Below are 18,864 nucleotides of genomic sequence, written 5' to 3' on the forward strand. Positions count from 1 at the left end.
ACCTTTACGGAGAAACGTACGAAATCATGTTCAATTTGACCGTAAACGCTCAAAATTGAACGTATAACGCTGAATATTGAAAGTTTACGGTCAAGTTTAACGTAATTTTATACGTTACAGTCAATAGTTGAACGTTTTTTTGTAAGGATATCGAATAAAAGCAATGTAAAGTTTGGAATTTAGCTGATTGTGCATGGAAGTCGTAAGTAGGGGGACGTTTTTTTTGCGGAGACTTGGCAACGTCGCACAGTGGTCCAAAATCTCAAAAACGTGGTCAAAATATGAAATCGTACTTCAATTTAGACAAAAGTTGGTATCCCGAAGTTTTTGAGGTCGCTGATTATGAATCTGAAGTCAAAAGTTTAAAAAACAAAATGCCGGATCCCAAAAACATAGTCAAAATATGAAATCATACTTCAATTTAAACAAAAGTTGGTATCCCAAAGTTTTTGAGGTCGCTGATTATGAATCTGAAGTCAAAAGTTTAAAAAACAAAATAGCGGATCCCAAAAACATAGTCAAAATATGAAATCGTACTTCAATTTAAACAAAAGTTCGTATCCCGAAGTTTTTTTAATCGCTGATTAAAAAAAACCTTAAAAATTATCCTACATGTTTAAAATGTATTATAATATTGTCAATACATTAAACATGTAAGACAATTAATAGAAAACGCGAATATTTAATGGTTTCTTAACTTGTCCAAAAAAGGAATATATATTTGGAGATCTCATTGTATAAAATAACCATACAACTAAAGTTGCAGAAAGTAGCAGCTAATTTTTACCAATTTTGCTAGATAAAAGTATAACCTACAAGCCTAAACAAAAATTTTGGTGGGATATTGCGGGATATATAACTTTTTGTCTATATTTGTAAACATTTTCAGAAAAGTTTAAGCGTTTTCTTTATAAACAATGTTATCATTATACAATCTTCAACCCGATAATTTTAGTTATTTCAATGCGAATAAATATTCTACTTACCTTCAGGAATAGCATCCATTTTATAAAATTAAAATCACTTATTTTTTCCAGAAGTTATGCACTTTTAAAGTATACGTTTATTTTCGTACTGACGCACACAACACGCTGCTCAAACGAAAGCCAACTTTGAATTAAAGCATAGACTCAGGTACAAAAGATAAACCCTTCTCTCTTTTGCCATTCAATAGGCACATTGTCACTGTAGCCAACTCAACAGTTAGAATTCTCTAGATCAAAACTTTATTTTTGGGGTTTTGACCACGATTTTGAGATTTTGGACCACTGTGCGTCGTAAGCATGCATATATATGTATGGAAGTATTAGTGCATGCTTACTTTGTAACCTTACGAATGCTCATGAACACGATGCTAACTTATATGTCTGTCAAATGCAACGTTGCCACGTCGTCACTTTCTGTCGACTAACTTTTTACTCTAAATGTACAAGAACAACTATTAAGTTGAAAGTATAGTTACAAGTTTACACCTGAATTGAAGGTTGACTTTCACATGTTGAACATTAACGCTCAAAATGAAACGTTAACACTGAATATTGAAAGTTTATGCTAAAGTGTGGGCGTTTACACTTAATGTTGAGCGTTAACGTTCAAAACTTGAACGTTTTTTTCGTAAGAATTGCCATACATCATTACGCTTGTAAATCTTATTAAAATAAGAACTAACATATATTCAGTATTTAGAACTTCAAAATTTACCTGTAACTTCTCATAAAACCATGTCTTCTCAGACTCGGAGAAACATGCGCCCATGAAGACGCCTGTTCGTGATCCGCGTAACTGCTTTGGATTTATTCCAGCATCAATAACGGCCTCATATGCGTGCTCTAATAACATTCTGCACATTGGATCCATAGTATGAGCCTGTTTAAAATGAACTCCAAAGAATAACGTATCAAATTTATCGACATCATTAACTTTTCCAGTTCGCTGAGGGATATCTGGATGATCTGTATATAAAAATGTATATAAAATAGAAAACATAATATATCATATAATATATACTATTTTACAGTTATTCTGAAATTTAAAATTATGGAAATCTCTAATTATAAAATAATATTACTACAAAATAAATATAACTACAGGAAATTTAAATATGTATTAAATGGGATGATTTCCAGATGCGCACAAAATAAAACAGACACGGCAGAATGTATCAGTCGGACAGAAGCTGAATCAGATAAGAAACGGACATATAACGAACTCAATTGGACACAAACTGAAACAGACACATAACAGTCTCAATCGGACACAGTTTCAATGGGACAAGAGTTGAAATAGACAATCTCAATCAGACACAGTCTTAATCAAACACACTAAGCAACAAACATATAATGGATTTATTCGAACACACAGTTTCAAACGGACACCTAACAAATCCAAATGGACACAGTTTCAATCGGATACAAGTTGAAACGGATACGTGAAAATCTCAATCAAACATGGTATCAATAAGATATAATAACCAACGAAATGACACATGACAAATCCATTCGAATAAACAACGAAACTTCCGACATCGTACATACAAAGTCCTATTTTAACTTAGACTCTCAATTATTCAGTCGCAACACATTTTTAAACAAACCAAATGTTTCAGATAAGTTATATGGCATTGAGAGGGAGAAATAAAGATGTTATCAATGTAATTATAGATAGCGCCACTTTTGAGACTTTATTATGGCGGCCATTTTTAAAAATAGAAGTTGATTTTTTTCTTGAATTAAAAGTTGTAGCTGGTAGATACGTACAACGGTTTTTTATTTTTTGAATTTAGATAATTTTTCACTGAGTTACAGCGTCCTAAAGTTTACGCACACTTACACACGCTAAAACAAGCCACCTGAATAACTCGCTTGCTTTTGATAGTGAGAAAAAAATGCATCAAATCAGAAAGTTGCTTAGTTTTCAGAGAGGCATAATCTAATGTTAATAGCAGCATTATATAACAACTAGAGAGATACAAAAGTATTCGAACAATTTTGAGATAATCAAGCTGCCCTTAAAACCCTGATGAAGTGAGCTGAAATGTTCACGAAACGTCGATATAAAATTGATACTAACGCGGTTCAAATCCAAAAGACATTTTTGAATGTTAATACAACACACCACAAAAGCATTAAATATCAGTCTTGAAACAAGTAATTTCTATTGTAGGTGACCTTTGGTGATCATGAATAATTTTTATTTATAGGTTATTGCATTTGTCTTAAAACGCTCTATCGAAAGATAAGTAAAAAAACACATATTATCCTATTAAAAAAATTAAGGTGACCTTGATATCTCTTCTACACTTCTATCTATAAAACATTACTATTTCATCAGATTATGTCTCTTTCAAAACTAAACAATCTTGGTTTGATGCATTTTTCTCACCATCAAAAGCAAGCGAGTTATCCAGATGGCCTGTTTTAGCGTGTGTGTAAGTGTGCGTGAACTTTAGGACGCTGTAACTCAGTAAAAAATTATCTAAATTCAAAAAATAAAAAACCGTTGTATGTATGTACTAGCTACAACTTTTAATTCAAGAAAAAAATCAACTTCTATTTTAAAAAATGGCCCCCATAATGAAATCTCAAAAGTGGCGCTATCTACAATTAAATTGATAATGTCATATAATTTTTCATCTTCAATATAACTTTTGTCTAAAAATTTTTTTTAAATGCGTTGCGACTGAAATATTTAAGTGTCTAAGTTAAAGTAAGACATCCTGTATATGAAAAGTAAATATTTTGTTTATATCATATATTATCGTACATGTGTGAGCAGGGAAGAGGATCTGCTTCTCCCCCTGCTCTTTCCTGAAAAAAATCTAATGTACTCAATCTATATTACTATAATATCATTAATTGTCATAATCCATATCGTTTGTCAATGTATGTACTATCGCAGTGACATATTATAGATTAAGTTAGGATTTCATTGTTTATTGTGTCAGATTCCCTGATAAGAAAACATTTACAAAATTATGTGACAAAATCGTGCACTAAAATTGTAATTTGCAATTATACAGATATATTTTAGGAACTAGATGTAAAAACAGTGATCTTTTATAAAATATTTGTAGTTGTTTGCAAAAATATTTTCCAAATACTATTTTGGCAAAAGAATAACGATATGGCGAATCATCTTAGCAGTATATTTGCAAAATTAATTTCAAAAAGAAATTGTCCAATAATTAAGAAAAACATTTTAGCTATGTAATATTTAAAATATGTAGAAATATAATTGCATATGAAGAAATTAACTTCATTCATGTAGGGGAGACCGAGGCACAAAGTAACATCCAAAATAGATTGTAAAAAAAAAAAATGTACGCAATATTATATAATATTGGGTACATTATATAATAGTCACATCCTTTAGCTTTAAGAAAAAACAAATATTATTCTTATATATCTTTACACAAAAGAGTATTTTAATGTTAAGTACAATCGCGCAGATTTGTCAACCTGCCCCATACCCAGGGTTAATTGTCACATGTCTTTTATACAGAGAAACAACAAGATATAAAATTTCTGTTTTTTATTTTATTAAATTTATTGAGAGTACATAACATTATACATTAAGTATAAAGTATTTATACAATATTAATAATCATATGTATATATAAAACAAGTTTAAATGATTTCACAATACTAAATCAGTTAAAAACTATAAAACATAATTAGTAACCTAATCTTTAATAAAAAAAAACCTAATCTTTAATAAAAAAAAAACAATGACAGGTACTGAAAAAGTTATAACGACGCATAACGATCACTCCGATTACTTCTTCGCGCATGCTCACCGTGTGACAACTTATTCCGTCTCAATTTGAGTCAACTTATCCCAAATGTTCATTTTAAATAAAAGATATTATATTTATAAACTGCGATGCGATGACGATTAAATAAATATAGGAAAACTTATTTAAAACTATCATATTTTCTATACATAAGATAAAACTGCAATTAGAAATTTTTAAACCAATAAAATTACTAAAGAATCGAGATCAGAAAAATTTACTTGCCATATCCAGTTTTACAAAAGTACTCGTAAATATCATATATAATGTTTTTAAGAAAAGTTCTTTCGTACACGTTACTAACACAACTAGTAGCAACTTACAATAAAAAGAAGAATATTTTCCAAGATTTAGTAAGCAAGATAATAGCAGTTTGACAACTAACCCCGTGTCACAACTAGCCCCGGTCTCCCCTATACTTATAGAATCGCATAACGACTTTTTCGCAATTTTTGACAAATTGTATTTACAAAATTTTATTTCGACAAAACTGTTGCATTATGGCGAATCATCTTAGTGCAATTATTGCAGGATCGTCGTTATTCATGATGCCATTTTTGTACAATATTTTCACAATTTGCCTATTAGGGTTGAAACAGTATTCGATTGAAACTGTCATGTGCCCGTTTCAACTTGTATACAATTGAAACTGTGTCCATGATTGGAATTGTCATGTATCTGTTTCAACTTGTGTCCGATTGAAATTGTGTTCGAATGAGTCCATTATGTGTGTGATGCTTAGTGTGTCCGACTCGGATTCTGTTCAATTAAGACCGCCGTCTGTGTCTATTTCAGCTTGTGTCTAATTAGGTCTGTTTTGTGTGATTCGATTTATGTGTCCGTTTCTTGTCTGATTAGATTTGTGTCCGATTAACATATCTTGCCATATCTGTTTTATCTTACGTGTATTTGAATCTTTTTCTTCAAAGTAAATTATAAAATATCTGAAGCAAAAAATTATATAAATTTTTGTCCTGATAGTAATTTATATCAAAATAAACTAGCTATTTTACATGTCATTATCGTATTTGAAAGTATAAATTAAGAGCACTTTTCGGTCACAAGTTTTCAAAAAATAGTTTTCCTAAAAGTATTTTTACATAGTTTTATTCAACAATATCTCAAAACTGGTCAGATAAAATTTTAAAATTCTTAAAAATTCTTAACGATTTGATATTTGATGCTTTCGCGGTGTGTAGTATTAACATACAAAGATGTTTTTTCGGGTTTGAACCGCGTTAGTGTCATTTTTATACCGACGTTTTGTGAACATTACAGCTCACTTCATCAGGGTTTGAAGAGCAGCCTGAGTACTGCTCAGTATCAGGCTGCTCTTCAAACCCTGATGAAGTGAGCTGTAATGTTCACAAAACGTCGGTATAAAAATGACACTAACGCGGTTCAAACCCGAAAAAACATCTTTGTATGTTCTTAACGATTTATTTCGATTGCACAGCCAAGTCTAACAAGGAGAAGTCGCGACGTTGTACCAATCGATTTAGACGAAATTTATAGGATCGATAGACGACTATGTGGACTATTGCAGGGTAAAGTAATAAGACGCACTACTCAAGCATTCGCGAGAAAATCGAATTTGAAAATTTCGAGTTACTTTATAAGGATATTAAATAGATCGTTTAATCGAAAAGTGCGTATCGTAGTGTTAGCGTACTAGGTTAGTAATGTCGACATTAGCAGCATCGACATTAGCAGCGTTGACGCTATACTACGGTACGCACTCTTCGATTAAACGATCTATTTAATATCCTTAGAAAGTAACTCGAAATTTTCAAATTCGATCTTCTCGCGAACGCTTGAGTAGTGCGTCTTATTACTTTACCCTGCAATACTCCACATAGTCATCTATTGATCCTATAAATATCGTCCAAATCAATTGGTACAACGTCGCGACCTTTCCTTGTGAGTACAGCAACATACACATAAGCAACTGTCAAAAATTACTCGATCAAGTCTGTATTTGATTCAAAGTGCAAGAAATTATAAAATCAGTATATGGGCAAATCCACCGTAGTTTTAACTTTCGATGGACTTTTTTTTATAACTGATAAATCTGAGTTGTTTTTCATATGTACAAGATGTATTTTTTTAATACTTTCTAATAATAACTATGTATAAGAATGCAGAGCGTTTGTGTTATTGCTGGCGTTTAAAAGTACACTAAGTCGGTAAAAATATAGAAAATCATAAAAGTTATTTCGTCCTCTCGATCTTGTGTTTCACTCTTAATAACTTTGTACCTGCGCCGTGTTATATAACGCTTTCGTAATAAATGAAAAAGTTAATGTTTGCACTCATACATCTTTTCCATGGAGGTCAATCATGTGCCATGTAACCGTAAAAATTGGTAGCCGCTAAAAACCTTATCTCTTTATTTTTGCAAAATATTATTTTCATACAGTTAACAATATTCAAAGCTGAAGAAAATTTGAAATAATTTAAGATAAAATACTAAAAGTTGAAATATCTTCTTAAGTAAACACAATTTCATAATACTCTTTTATTTAACGCTTAAATATTATTTGGAAATATTATTTCATTTAATGTTTAAATACAATACTATTTGAAAATGCTATTTTATTAAATAGTTCAATCATGAGTAAATACTATTTATTATTTACACTCGGATTCGAATATAAAAAATAGTGGATTAAAAATAGAAGGTATAAATTTCAAAGCCAGATCTTTCAACTCGCTCGCTATCTTCTGTTCAGATAAATATTTCTTCCAAATTTTTCTAAACATATACTGAGTTCAATGAAAGAAGAAAATCAGAGCAGGCAAAAACTTGTCTATTTCGCGCATATTTTTTACCAGAAAGCTTCTCACTCCACAGCTGAGCTGAATATATGTTTACATACATTTCTTGTGTTGACAATCAGTCAGTCACATTCTCTGTAAACGGATATATTATAACTATTATACATCATGTGTATCAGTCATTCTGCGTTTCAACAAGCTTACTGACGTGTTACAATGAGCGCTTCAGACAAAGATATTGCTTGTACTACAAATAAGACTAATAAACTTCCTTTGATATTAAACGGAAAATTCTTTAGTGTTGAACAAAGTGCACCATATAAAAAATACTCTAATATAAGTGCAAAATGTGTTACGTGTAACAAAGAAATCAGAGGAACTTTATGCTCCACATCAAATTTTCTATTACATTTGAAAACTAAACATTCATGTCTCTTACAAGAATATTATCAATTAAAGGAATTAACGTATGAAAACCTGTTATAAAAAAAACGTAGATATTCTCGAACTAAAAATTTGCCACCTCAAGAACTGGCAGATGTTCTGGTGACTAATTTTATTGTCGGGACTGGTAAACCATTGAGAACAGTTGAAGAATCCGAGTTCATTAAGCTAGTTTCGGAATTAAGCAAATTGAAAGAGAGAGTGCCTGTACATTGTTTAAGCCGAAAAACATTATCTATACGTATAAACACCGAATTTGAAACATTAATGTCAAATATCAAAAACGAATTATCAAAAGCAGATTACGTACAACAGCAGAAATATGGTCTACACTCAGACGAAGTTATCTGGGTGTAACAGCACATTGGATAAGTCCGCAAACTTTTAATCGGGAAAGTAAGGCTATCGTTTGCAGTCGATTTGAAGGCAGCAATAATTATATTTCTATTGCCAAAAAGTTATCCAGCATACATAGAACATACGGTTTAAACGTAAGTAAAATAACATGTACAATTACTGACAATGGCAGTAATTTTCTCAAGGCTTTCAAAGAGTTTAATTATTATGGCAATATAACAAATGATGAAAATGAAGAATTAGTACACTGTAACGATGAAGATATTATTTATTTTAACAACTGTAGCGACATTCTTCACTTGAATGAAAATGAAACTTTGACAGTTGAAGATTATTATAATTTACCCAAACGTTATCAGTGGTGTTCGCATACGCTTAGTTTGCAATTGATTAAATTGAATACATCATATGGGAAATGTCACGTTTCTGTGATGAATAAATGTTCTAATCTATGGAATAAAACAAACCGATCAGCTAATAAAGCAAGTAAAGAATATAAAAATATTGTTGGTCGAGCATTCTGTACACCATGCATTACAAGATGGAATTCTTATCATGATAGCTTTTCAGAACTATTAAGAATTCAAGAATTACTTCTAAATATTTGTCAAAAACTAGAAATATCACATTTTAACACGCAAGATCTGCAATTTTTAGAAGAATATAAGAATTGCACAGAGCCGATAGCATATTGTTTAAATATGCTACAAAGTGAAAAAGAGATCTTCTTTGGAGATATTTTGCCTTGGATACATGAAGTAAAGCATAATTTAGAATGCGTTAATCAAAATAAGACATTAAAGTATTGTGAACCATTAAAAGAATATCTCTTGAAACGCTTGTACGATCGCTTTCGTAATATATTTGAAATGAATGATGATGCCGAAGATTACATTATAGCAACAATATGTCATCCAAAATAGAAATTTCGTTGGTTATCTCAAAATCAAGAAAATAGTAAGTTACCATTTATTAAAAACAAAATAATAAAATTAATGGAACGTGCAGAAGATAGAAGTAACCTTACGAACGTATCCGATCCTTATGTTACCAATCAAGAACGACAATTTTTTAATTTTTTCGATATTCCATCTACATCTTGTTTTAGAAGTAATAGTGTGCATTCAGCCAAAATGAAACTACTTCAATATCTCATGATAACAATATATCACTTCAAAGTCTTAAGAAATATCCTACAATTACAAATTTATTTCTAAAATACAATACCGGAATACCATCCTCTGCACCTGTGGAACGTTTATTTAGTTTTGCACGGCTAATAGTAACCTCATCGAAACTTTTTAAACAATAGTATGTTTGAAAAATGTGTTTTGTTTAAGGCAAATAAACTGAATCAGTAACTTGTGTTACTTTTGTGTAATATTTTCAGTTGATTATAAACAAAAAAATGTATTATGTTATTGATAAAAATATATCAAATATAATATGTATTATAAAATGTTGAAGTTAAAAAATTATTTACAATATTATTATTTAAAATACTATTATTTGAAATAATACTTTCTTATAGTTATATAAAATACTTACGTCACAATAGTATTTCTATAAGTTAATATTAAACTACATATTTGAAGTACTATTTCTTTACGTAACAACTATTTCAAAGAAGAATTTATTTGTCAAAGTTTGTATCACTCAAAGAAATAAAAATATTTACTTCTATTTACCTAGTTCAAACATCTATTTTCCCCAACCCTGACAATATAACACGCGCCGTTACGTTAATTGACTAATTGAGTTATTGAAGTTGTAGCAAACAAAAACAAAAAATTTAAGACATTGAAAATTGTGCCTTAAAAATGAAACACACACTAGAATATCAAAGATTGCCTTCAAAAGCGTAAATTCGTTGAAAAATCCACAAATCACCTTGGCACATATTCCGAGAAAAATTTTTTCAGTCTATATTAACTGATCCATAAGTTTAACTAACCTAACCTAATTATAGGTTTGTTAAATTTAACTGTAAACTCTTATACCATAACCACTGACCTATAATATGGAACGCGCTTTGCCATTGTGCAAGCTGTCCGCAACAGAGAACATTACAACTAGGATCTCTGTCTTTGTTTCGTCGCTGATTGAGTGAAATTTATACGAGTACAGTCCAAGACAAAAGAACAACGAAAAGTAAAGAATGACTGCGTTAGCAATTGCTAAGTGCTGATTTCTGCTGAACGCAGTCATTCTTTACTTTTCGTTGTTCTTTTGTCTTGGATTGTACTTGTATAAATTTCAACCAATCAGCGACGACGAGATAAAGACAGAAATCCTAGTTGTGATGCTCTCTATCGCGGACAGCTCGCACAATGGCAAGGCGCGTTCCATATTATAGTTCAGTGACCATAACTTACCACGAAATCCATGCGGCTACAATTTTCAAACCCAATTTTATTAACAATTAGTGATAAATCGAGATTACTCTCAGGCTCTATAAGTCTTTTCTCCAATTTTATTAGTTATGACGTAAGAAAGCATAATTTAAATATGATTGCAATGTAAAACTGGAAAGAAATAAGTCGACTTCAATCGGTGAACTTTGCGCCGTTTACTTAAAACCATTGACGTGTGTAGATTGATATTTTAGACATGTTAGTCAATATAAGATGTGTGTGCCGCACATTTGAAAAAAAAAAATAAATTTTTATAAAAGTTAAAACTAACAATTGATTTGCCCATATAAGAGCTTGATTTCTGAAGAAGTTCTATTGATGTTTTAGTAGAAACATCAAAAATAATCATAAAAGTTTTAATCAGTGCATGTAGCAGCTTGCGCCGAAGCATGTACAAAAAACACTAATTGCATTTCTTTCAAAATGCGTTTTTCGTGTAAGAGAACCACTGTAAAACGTATACTTGACCGATTCTAAAAATTCAAATAGCATTCAATTTGTGATTACACTTGTTTTTGCCTTAACCAGTATGAAATTTCACATATTCAATTTTTTAGTGGACATTCTTGTGCGTAAAAGAATCACGTTTTCAGCACCAATTTGTTTAAGCATATGCCAATTATTGTCTAATATTTTTGTATATTAAAAATGGATAAGGCGAAAGTCATACATTATACCAAAAAAACTTTTTCTTTCATTTCTTGAGTTTAGATAATCCTGTCACAAAATCTGATAGCGCCCATCAAATACTCTGATTTTGATAGCAATGTAGTATCCGAGACATATTAAGGCACAAGTGCAAAGAACTAACTTAAAAAAATTTGTTATACTCTATAATTATACTACAATAAAACTCAAAAACTTTTATTATTTTATAATGTTTACTTTTCTCAAAAAACATCATAAACATTACCTATTTTGGTCATGATTTTACCGAAAAGTGCGTCTTTAATAAAACGTTAAAATCGTTTTTTCTATCTATACACAGAATATAAATATCTACTATAATCTTGATTAACTCTAATTCTGTAACTTTTTTTGAGGTATGTATTTTGTATACCTAGACATTTATGTCTGACGAATTTTTTTTCTTGTTATTAAAACGTTGCAAAACTTGTGTAAAACTTCATAAGACATTATTCAACATTTTATATATATATATTAAGAACATAAATAGTTTTGATATATATTTTTCTTTTTGTTAGGATTTTTTCTATTAAGTAGTTAATAAGATATTTCAGTTTCAAGAATCGTTCGAACACTTATGTCCACGGTTTATAGGATTAAGAATAATTATTATAGAACTTTTTAAAAAAAATATGTCATATGTAGAGTAAATTATTATATATCCATTTAATAACGTAAAATAAGAAAAAAGGTTTAGGTAGATTTTACTAAAGTACTTGATAAGATATAAAAAAATTAATTGATTTCAATATAAGTTAAGAAAAAATTTATATGATTTTTTGTTCTCTCTCTCTCTCTCTCTCTCTCTTGGCATTATACGTTGTTATAATTCAATAAGTATTCAAGAGGCATAACAAAATTTGAGTTTGTGACGTAATATTGTGACGTAATATTGTGACGTAATATTGTTTAGTTTGTACAATCTTTTATTAGAAAATAGTAATCACACATTTAAAGTTTTAAATTGTTTCATTTGCAATTTATTTTGCAACATATAGTTTCAACGTTCATTTTATATGTTTGTATTATATTTTATATGTCTGTATTATATATAATTGTAACTGATAAGTAAATTTTTATTAATTTAGACTTGATATTATATCTGTTACTTGTGATTTCTTTGTTTGCTTTATTTAACAGTTGTTTTGTTATTTATTAAATTTGTGTTGTTATTAATATAAGAAGAAAGACATTATTTATATCAATTAAAACTAAAATCTATTAATCACCTAATTTCCATCGACGATTGTCATCTGTAACTAGATCCACTTTATTTAATAGATTGTTCTTGAGCTCTTCCACATTGTTAGAGTCCGGAAATCTACCAGCAATACCAGAGATAACAATCTCTTCACCAAGCGCAGGCGCTTTGTAACATCTCTTACTAGGTGATATATTTGCAGACATTTTCTTTACGACCTTCTAGCTTTTTCAAGACACACTTCTATTCGTTTGTTATCAAAGTATTATTTCACTACTCACGCATAAACCTCAACGAGCGCGCCAATTGATACTGTAAACTGCAAGTCACGACTGAGGGAACAAGATAGCGAGTTACACCTTTTTATAACTAACAAAATCCCTACCTCTTATGGTAGGAATTGTACTGTTGCTACTTTGAACTTCCTTTAAATTTATTTGCATTTTAAATCATATCACGCATTGAATTTTAAGTAATGCTCATTATGCTTTCCTTGCGAATAATTTTTGTAAGTAATCACTAAAGTTTTATTATTAATATATATTATGTTTAATAAAAAATAAAGCACATTGGAAATTATGTCTTATTGTTCACATATTATTATATTATTATTATATTATATTATTTGTTAGAAGCTTTGTAAATAAAAAAAAAATCACAGCATTTTAAATATTTTTCAAGGTCAAGAACAAGAAAGTATATTTAGAAAATAACAATTTTTGTTGATTATATTATAATAGCTTTACTAACTAAAACTGTTTTAAAAGATTCTGTACACAACTTTCTAGAACTGACGAATTTATAAAAAATTATTTGCAACAACCTGATACCTGTAAATATCGTTAAACTGTACTGAAATTGTAATCAAGTTTTTCTTAAACAAATATTTTTTAAAACAATAGATTTTCTAATTCTTTTTGCAATCCTTTAGTTAACTTCAAATTTTACATGTATACTCTTTATATTGTATAATTCTCTTCTTTCTACATAGAAGTTTTCCGATCTTTGTTATAATTCTTTTTTGCTACCTAGCGTATAGTGTATCCGTATTTTTGTTTAAACTACAAAAACATTATTGACAGTTTCTTTAAATTATTAGCAATCGCATATTATCTAGTATAACAGAGAATAACTAACTTACTTAACAAAAAGCACCTGATAAATTCGGTTTATTATATCTCTATGATTATCATACTGTTCTAACTTGCAACACAAATGTGTTTTTTTATAGAGTTTTAACTATTTATGAATAACGTCGTCTTTTTTAAACAGTTTTTTATAAGTTTTTTAAATGGTTGACTAAGTAAGTACATCATTTGTTGCTATATTTAAACGTAAGTATAAGTACATCATTTGTGTGTGTTGCTATATTTAAACGTGATTTTTATTTATTAGTACTTTTTGGAAAAACGTTTAGTCATTTTTCTGATTCCTTATCTAATCCTAATCGCTGAAAAACAATATCACCTGTAGTACTTACACACACACAGTGTTGCGCTTAGATAATTTGAAATAATCTAGATACAGATTAGATAAAACATACGTATGTATCTCAGATCAAATAAAGATAATCCGATTTGATCATATCTAGATAAAAGATGATTTAGTTGAGATTTTTATCTAGATAATTTTAAGATATTAAAAAAGTTAGGAAATTAAATAATACATCTCAAGAAAATCTATAGAAAATAAGCATATATTTTGATATACATTATATTTAATATAATATAATTTGAGTATAATAAGCATATTATAAGTATGTAATAAGTAAATTACATTTATTCTATATATAAGGTTAATGCCCAGATAACCAAGACTGAGTAATCATATTTTGCAAAGTCTGCAATAACACATTATGCCAGTACAATGTAGCCAGCATTCAAACATAATCTGTTATTTCAACTAGTGTCGACAAAAAAACAGAAAAAAATAAATAAATATGTCATGCCGTAATGCAAATATTATTGCATCAATCAAGCAGAACTTGCTCAAAAAATATAGCAGATTTGAAGCATAACGTGCTATTGTCATTTCATTCTTCATTTATTTCTATATTTTTGCTGTGTTGTTTTCTTTACGTATTGTGTCTACATAATTCACTCACTATGATGACACAGCTGAGTGGAATCTGCTGCAAAGTGCTGATTAAACCTGCGTGCATACTGCTGGCATACTGCTATCATTTGGCTATCGGGGTGTAAATATATTATAAGGTTTTAGTTTTTAAAAACAATAGTTTTTCAAATGTGCTATTGGATAAACGATTTCTTCGAGGTACAATTATTTGTTATCCTTTACTGAAAAGTCACATTCAGAGTGCGTACTCATTATCTTAGATAATTTACAAAAGATACTACTTTTTTTTATCTGANATACAGATAAAGATGTCATATATTTTAATTATTTAGATAAAGATAAAATAAAACTATTATCACATCTAGATAATTTTATCTAGATAACGGAAAACACTGCACACACACACATATACACATGCGCGTGCGTACGTACGTATATACATACATACATACATACATATATACACATACATACATATAGAGAAAGTAAGCAATATGGATCCTTATTTTGTACAATACCTTTAAATAATTAATATATTATGTGATTACAACTGAACATTACATTTTTTAAACTGTTTAATAAATTCTAGACTCAAAGTTACAAAAGTATAACTTAGTTAAAACGTTATTTATACAGATGTAACGACACTGCATAATGAGTCAAACAAGAAAAGTGTTAGCAATATAGATTTTATCCTATTAATAGGATAATAAGGAGAATAAGTTAAAAATCTGTTTTATTTACATATTATTTTAAAAAAATAATATGTAATAGTGCAAAATTATATCTTTATTTAAAAAAGCAAACTTATCAAAAGATTTTAATAAATAAATTTTAATAAAAAAAATTTTGAGCTTAATATATATTTTTTATATCAACTTTTTATTATTTTAATCGTTTTACAAAAAATTAATTTGCAAACATTGTAAACGTACAAAAACATTTTTGTCTGCTCTGGAATAAGCAATATATACTTAGATTTTACTCGTTAAACAATCTTATATAGGATTTGTATTAACATTATTTATAAATTGCTTTAATCTTACGTTATTTTAAATGTGTAACTGCGAATGAAATATTTACTAACGGATAAAACACTTTAATGTATATATAATGTATGTATAATATCTATGTGATAATGAGACAAACTTTAAAAACATGCTTATACGTAAATTTTGCATTGTGACATAGATATTGCTAGATATTGTTAATTACATGTTAGCATGGCACACTGCGCGACGCCAGACAACTAAATTAATGATTCTGTAAGTGATAACTAAAGATTGCCATTTATTAGTGCAAAACTATTATGTTAGATAAGAGCTTGTTACTTACAGAATCTGTTATTACTTTCTTTCTCTTATACATATATAAAATATACGTATAATATATTATATTATATTTTTTATATAAATATATAAATATATTTACATATGCATAGACACAAAATGAGTCAATAACTACAACCATCTAAATTAACTTGTTATTAATTGATTTTTTTTTTTAAACTTTTATATATAAATGTGGGTTGATGAGATTTATCAACCAGAAACATTAACTTTTTTAACATTTAATTTCTATATGTTTAATATTTTTTTATATATCAAGAAGATTTCGTAAGTATTAAATAATACTGCATATTCAATTGTAATTGTTTAAATTTTAATCGTCGTTCGTTGTTTATAACTACAAAGTTATTATCAAAGATAATTAACTATATTTCAAACGCAAAAGAAAAATTATAGTTAATATTTATTAAAATATATACAACTAATTTTAAAATAACAGAAATTTTAAGTAAGGTGAATGGTAACTACTTTTTTTCTTCTGTGATATTGAGTTGCTTGAAGATTCTTTTATATAATTACACTATTAACTTCCCTCATAATAAAATCGGTTAAAAACAGAAAATAGCAGCAATTATGCGCAAAAATATACAATTGCTCATTCTATCAAAATACTTTTTTATTCTATTTACTAGGACCGTCTGTTCCCGTTTTAATAGAGTCGCAGAACATAAATATAACATCTTATTTACAAAACTTTTAAATGATTTTAAAATAATTTTCAGAAATTACGAAAGTTTTTACACTTTTACATTAGTTTTACATTAGTGTTTATACTTTTATATTAAGCATAAGAAATTCTGAAGAAGTCTTGCTTGTAGTTCCTGCTATCTAGCAATCATTTTGAACTTATAAGACACGCTACACGCATACACACATTTACATATACATGTATACTACATACATATACATCAATGTACGTATGTACTCACAATGCAAAATTAAAATCGAAAAAGTATAAATATTTTAATTAAATACTTATATTATATCAATTAGACTATTGATCAATGATATTGACGTGGATACAATGTATCACACATCATTAAAATAAATACTAATAAAAATATAAATCTACCTTAGAAATTCTATAATAGATAGCTGTGATTATTTGCTAGAAAGAGATGATGAGCATTACTGAAAACCAGTATTTAAAATTCACTATGATATGCGCGTTTGAAATTGCAAATAAGTGTTTTATACATATAGAAGAGGAAGTTCAAAGTATAACAAAAATACAATTCATATACCGTAAGAGGTTGAAATGTTCATAAAAACAAAACCGTTTTTAGATATTATTATGTTTTTCAACAATTAAAAAAATTTTTTTACTGGGAAAATATCATTGATTATATTAAATAACTATTCCAATCAATCAAATCAATTAAATGTTTTATCACTATTTTCTGCAGCCTAATAACGATCACTTTTATTATAAACAAACGTTCATTTTTCATTCATTCAAGTGTCGGATATTTCTGACTTGAGAATCTTTCTACTAAATATCAACGATTGGTCAATCTCGAGCAGATTTAGCACTTCTCTTTAAAGTCAAAAGGTCACCTAACCCTGAGATGAACTCGGTTATAACAGTTTCATCAAATCATCAACGATCTTAAAAGCAAGTTCACACATTATTAAAAGTCACAAAAATAAACAAAATCAAACTTTGTTATCTTTTATAGTAAAATTTCTTCGCTTTCAACACCTTGTTGATTTTGTAGGCAATTACATGATTTAAAAAACTGTACTATAAATTGTATAACTATAAAAAGTTTAATATTTTTGAACATAAAAAATGGCTATTGCGCACTCAGTAAAAAGTACAAAAACAAAACCAAGAGAATTACATTACAAATAAAAACAGATGAATTATCAAATGTAACATCTACTCACACAGATAATCAAGTCGCTTCTGATTCTAATCTAAAATTATCAACATTTCAATTAACAATCACCCAGTCAAACTACAACTTGATACGGGATTCAACAACAATCAAATCAAATAAAACTTGTTAATTTGCTTTGAGTCAATTTAAAGAAAGCTCTATCTCTTATGTTGCTCGAGATGCATAAAATAATTTCATTTATTTCACTCAAGAATTCATTTGTTTAGCTCTTTTCTAAGGTATAACTAAACAACTTTGTTGTTTGTAGCTGCAAATTTCAATTTCAATATTATAGGCCTAGATTAGGTTACCGCTTTTAATTTATAAAATCAATCACTTAATAGTTTTTGTCATCAAATTATCAATCAAGCAATTTTGCCACAGTTTGATTTTGCAAGTCTAAAAACACAGAGGGACGCCAAAATCGGTGATTTTAATTCTATTTTTGGAATTAAATTGTATGCAAATAATATCTTATATTGAGACAACAATTATACAAACTTTTCAAGTTGAGGCTATTACTAGTTTACGAAATATGAACGAGCAAAGTAGTCAAAATTCAGTAAAGCTTCACCTCATATGTTTTGAAGCAAAAAAAGTTTTATATCTAGCACCTAGTGAGTTAGGTGCTTGCATCGTAACTCGAGGTATGCAGGTTCGAATCCTACAATCAGTAACTTTTTTTTTTATCAAGAGGCACGGTAGTGCCTCGCGCCAAGTTTTACGCGCAACGAAGTTGCGCTCGAACTGCGCGAGCACACCGTGCCTATTATACGCGAGATTCATGCAAAATAGAAGTGGGAAGATTTTCTCAAAGCAATATCTAAGTAACGACTGAACCGATCAATTTCGTTTTGGTCTTAATCGATTCAGAATAAAATAT

General features: G+C 28.8%; 1 protein-coding gene across 1 annotated transcript; it reads right to left on the reverse strand.

Moving 5' to 3' along the window:
* Nucleotides 1–1,701: 1,701 nt before the first annotated feature.
* Nucleotides 1,702–12,997, reverse strand: LOC109862396 (fatty acid synthase-like; the record flags this gene model as incomplete). Its single annotated transcript, XM_020442434.1, has 2 exons — nt 12,702–12,997; nt 1,702–1,952 (listed from the first exon to the last, which is right to left on the reverse strand). Coding segments are annotated over exons 1-2 (429 nt in total), but the record flags the coding sequence as incomplete, so codon positions are not given.
* Between the last annotated feature and the right edge of the window lie 5,867 nt (nt 12,998–18,864).

This window comes from Pseudomyrmex gracilis, unplaced genomic scaffold, assembly GCF_002006095.1.
Source record: "Pseudomyrmex gracilis isolate BER0280 unplaced genomic scaffold, ASM200609v1 scaffold_1730, whole genome shotgun sequence".
Lineage (NCBI taxonomy): Eukaryota > Metazoa > Arthropoda > Insecta > Hymenoptera > Formicidae > Pseudomyrmex > Pseudomyrmex gracilis.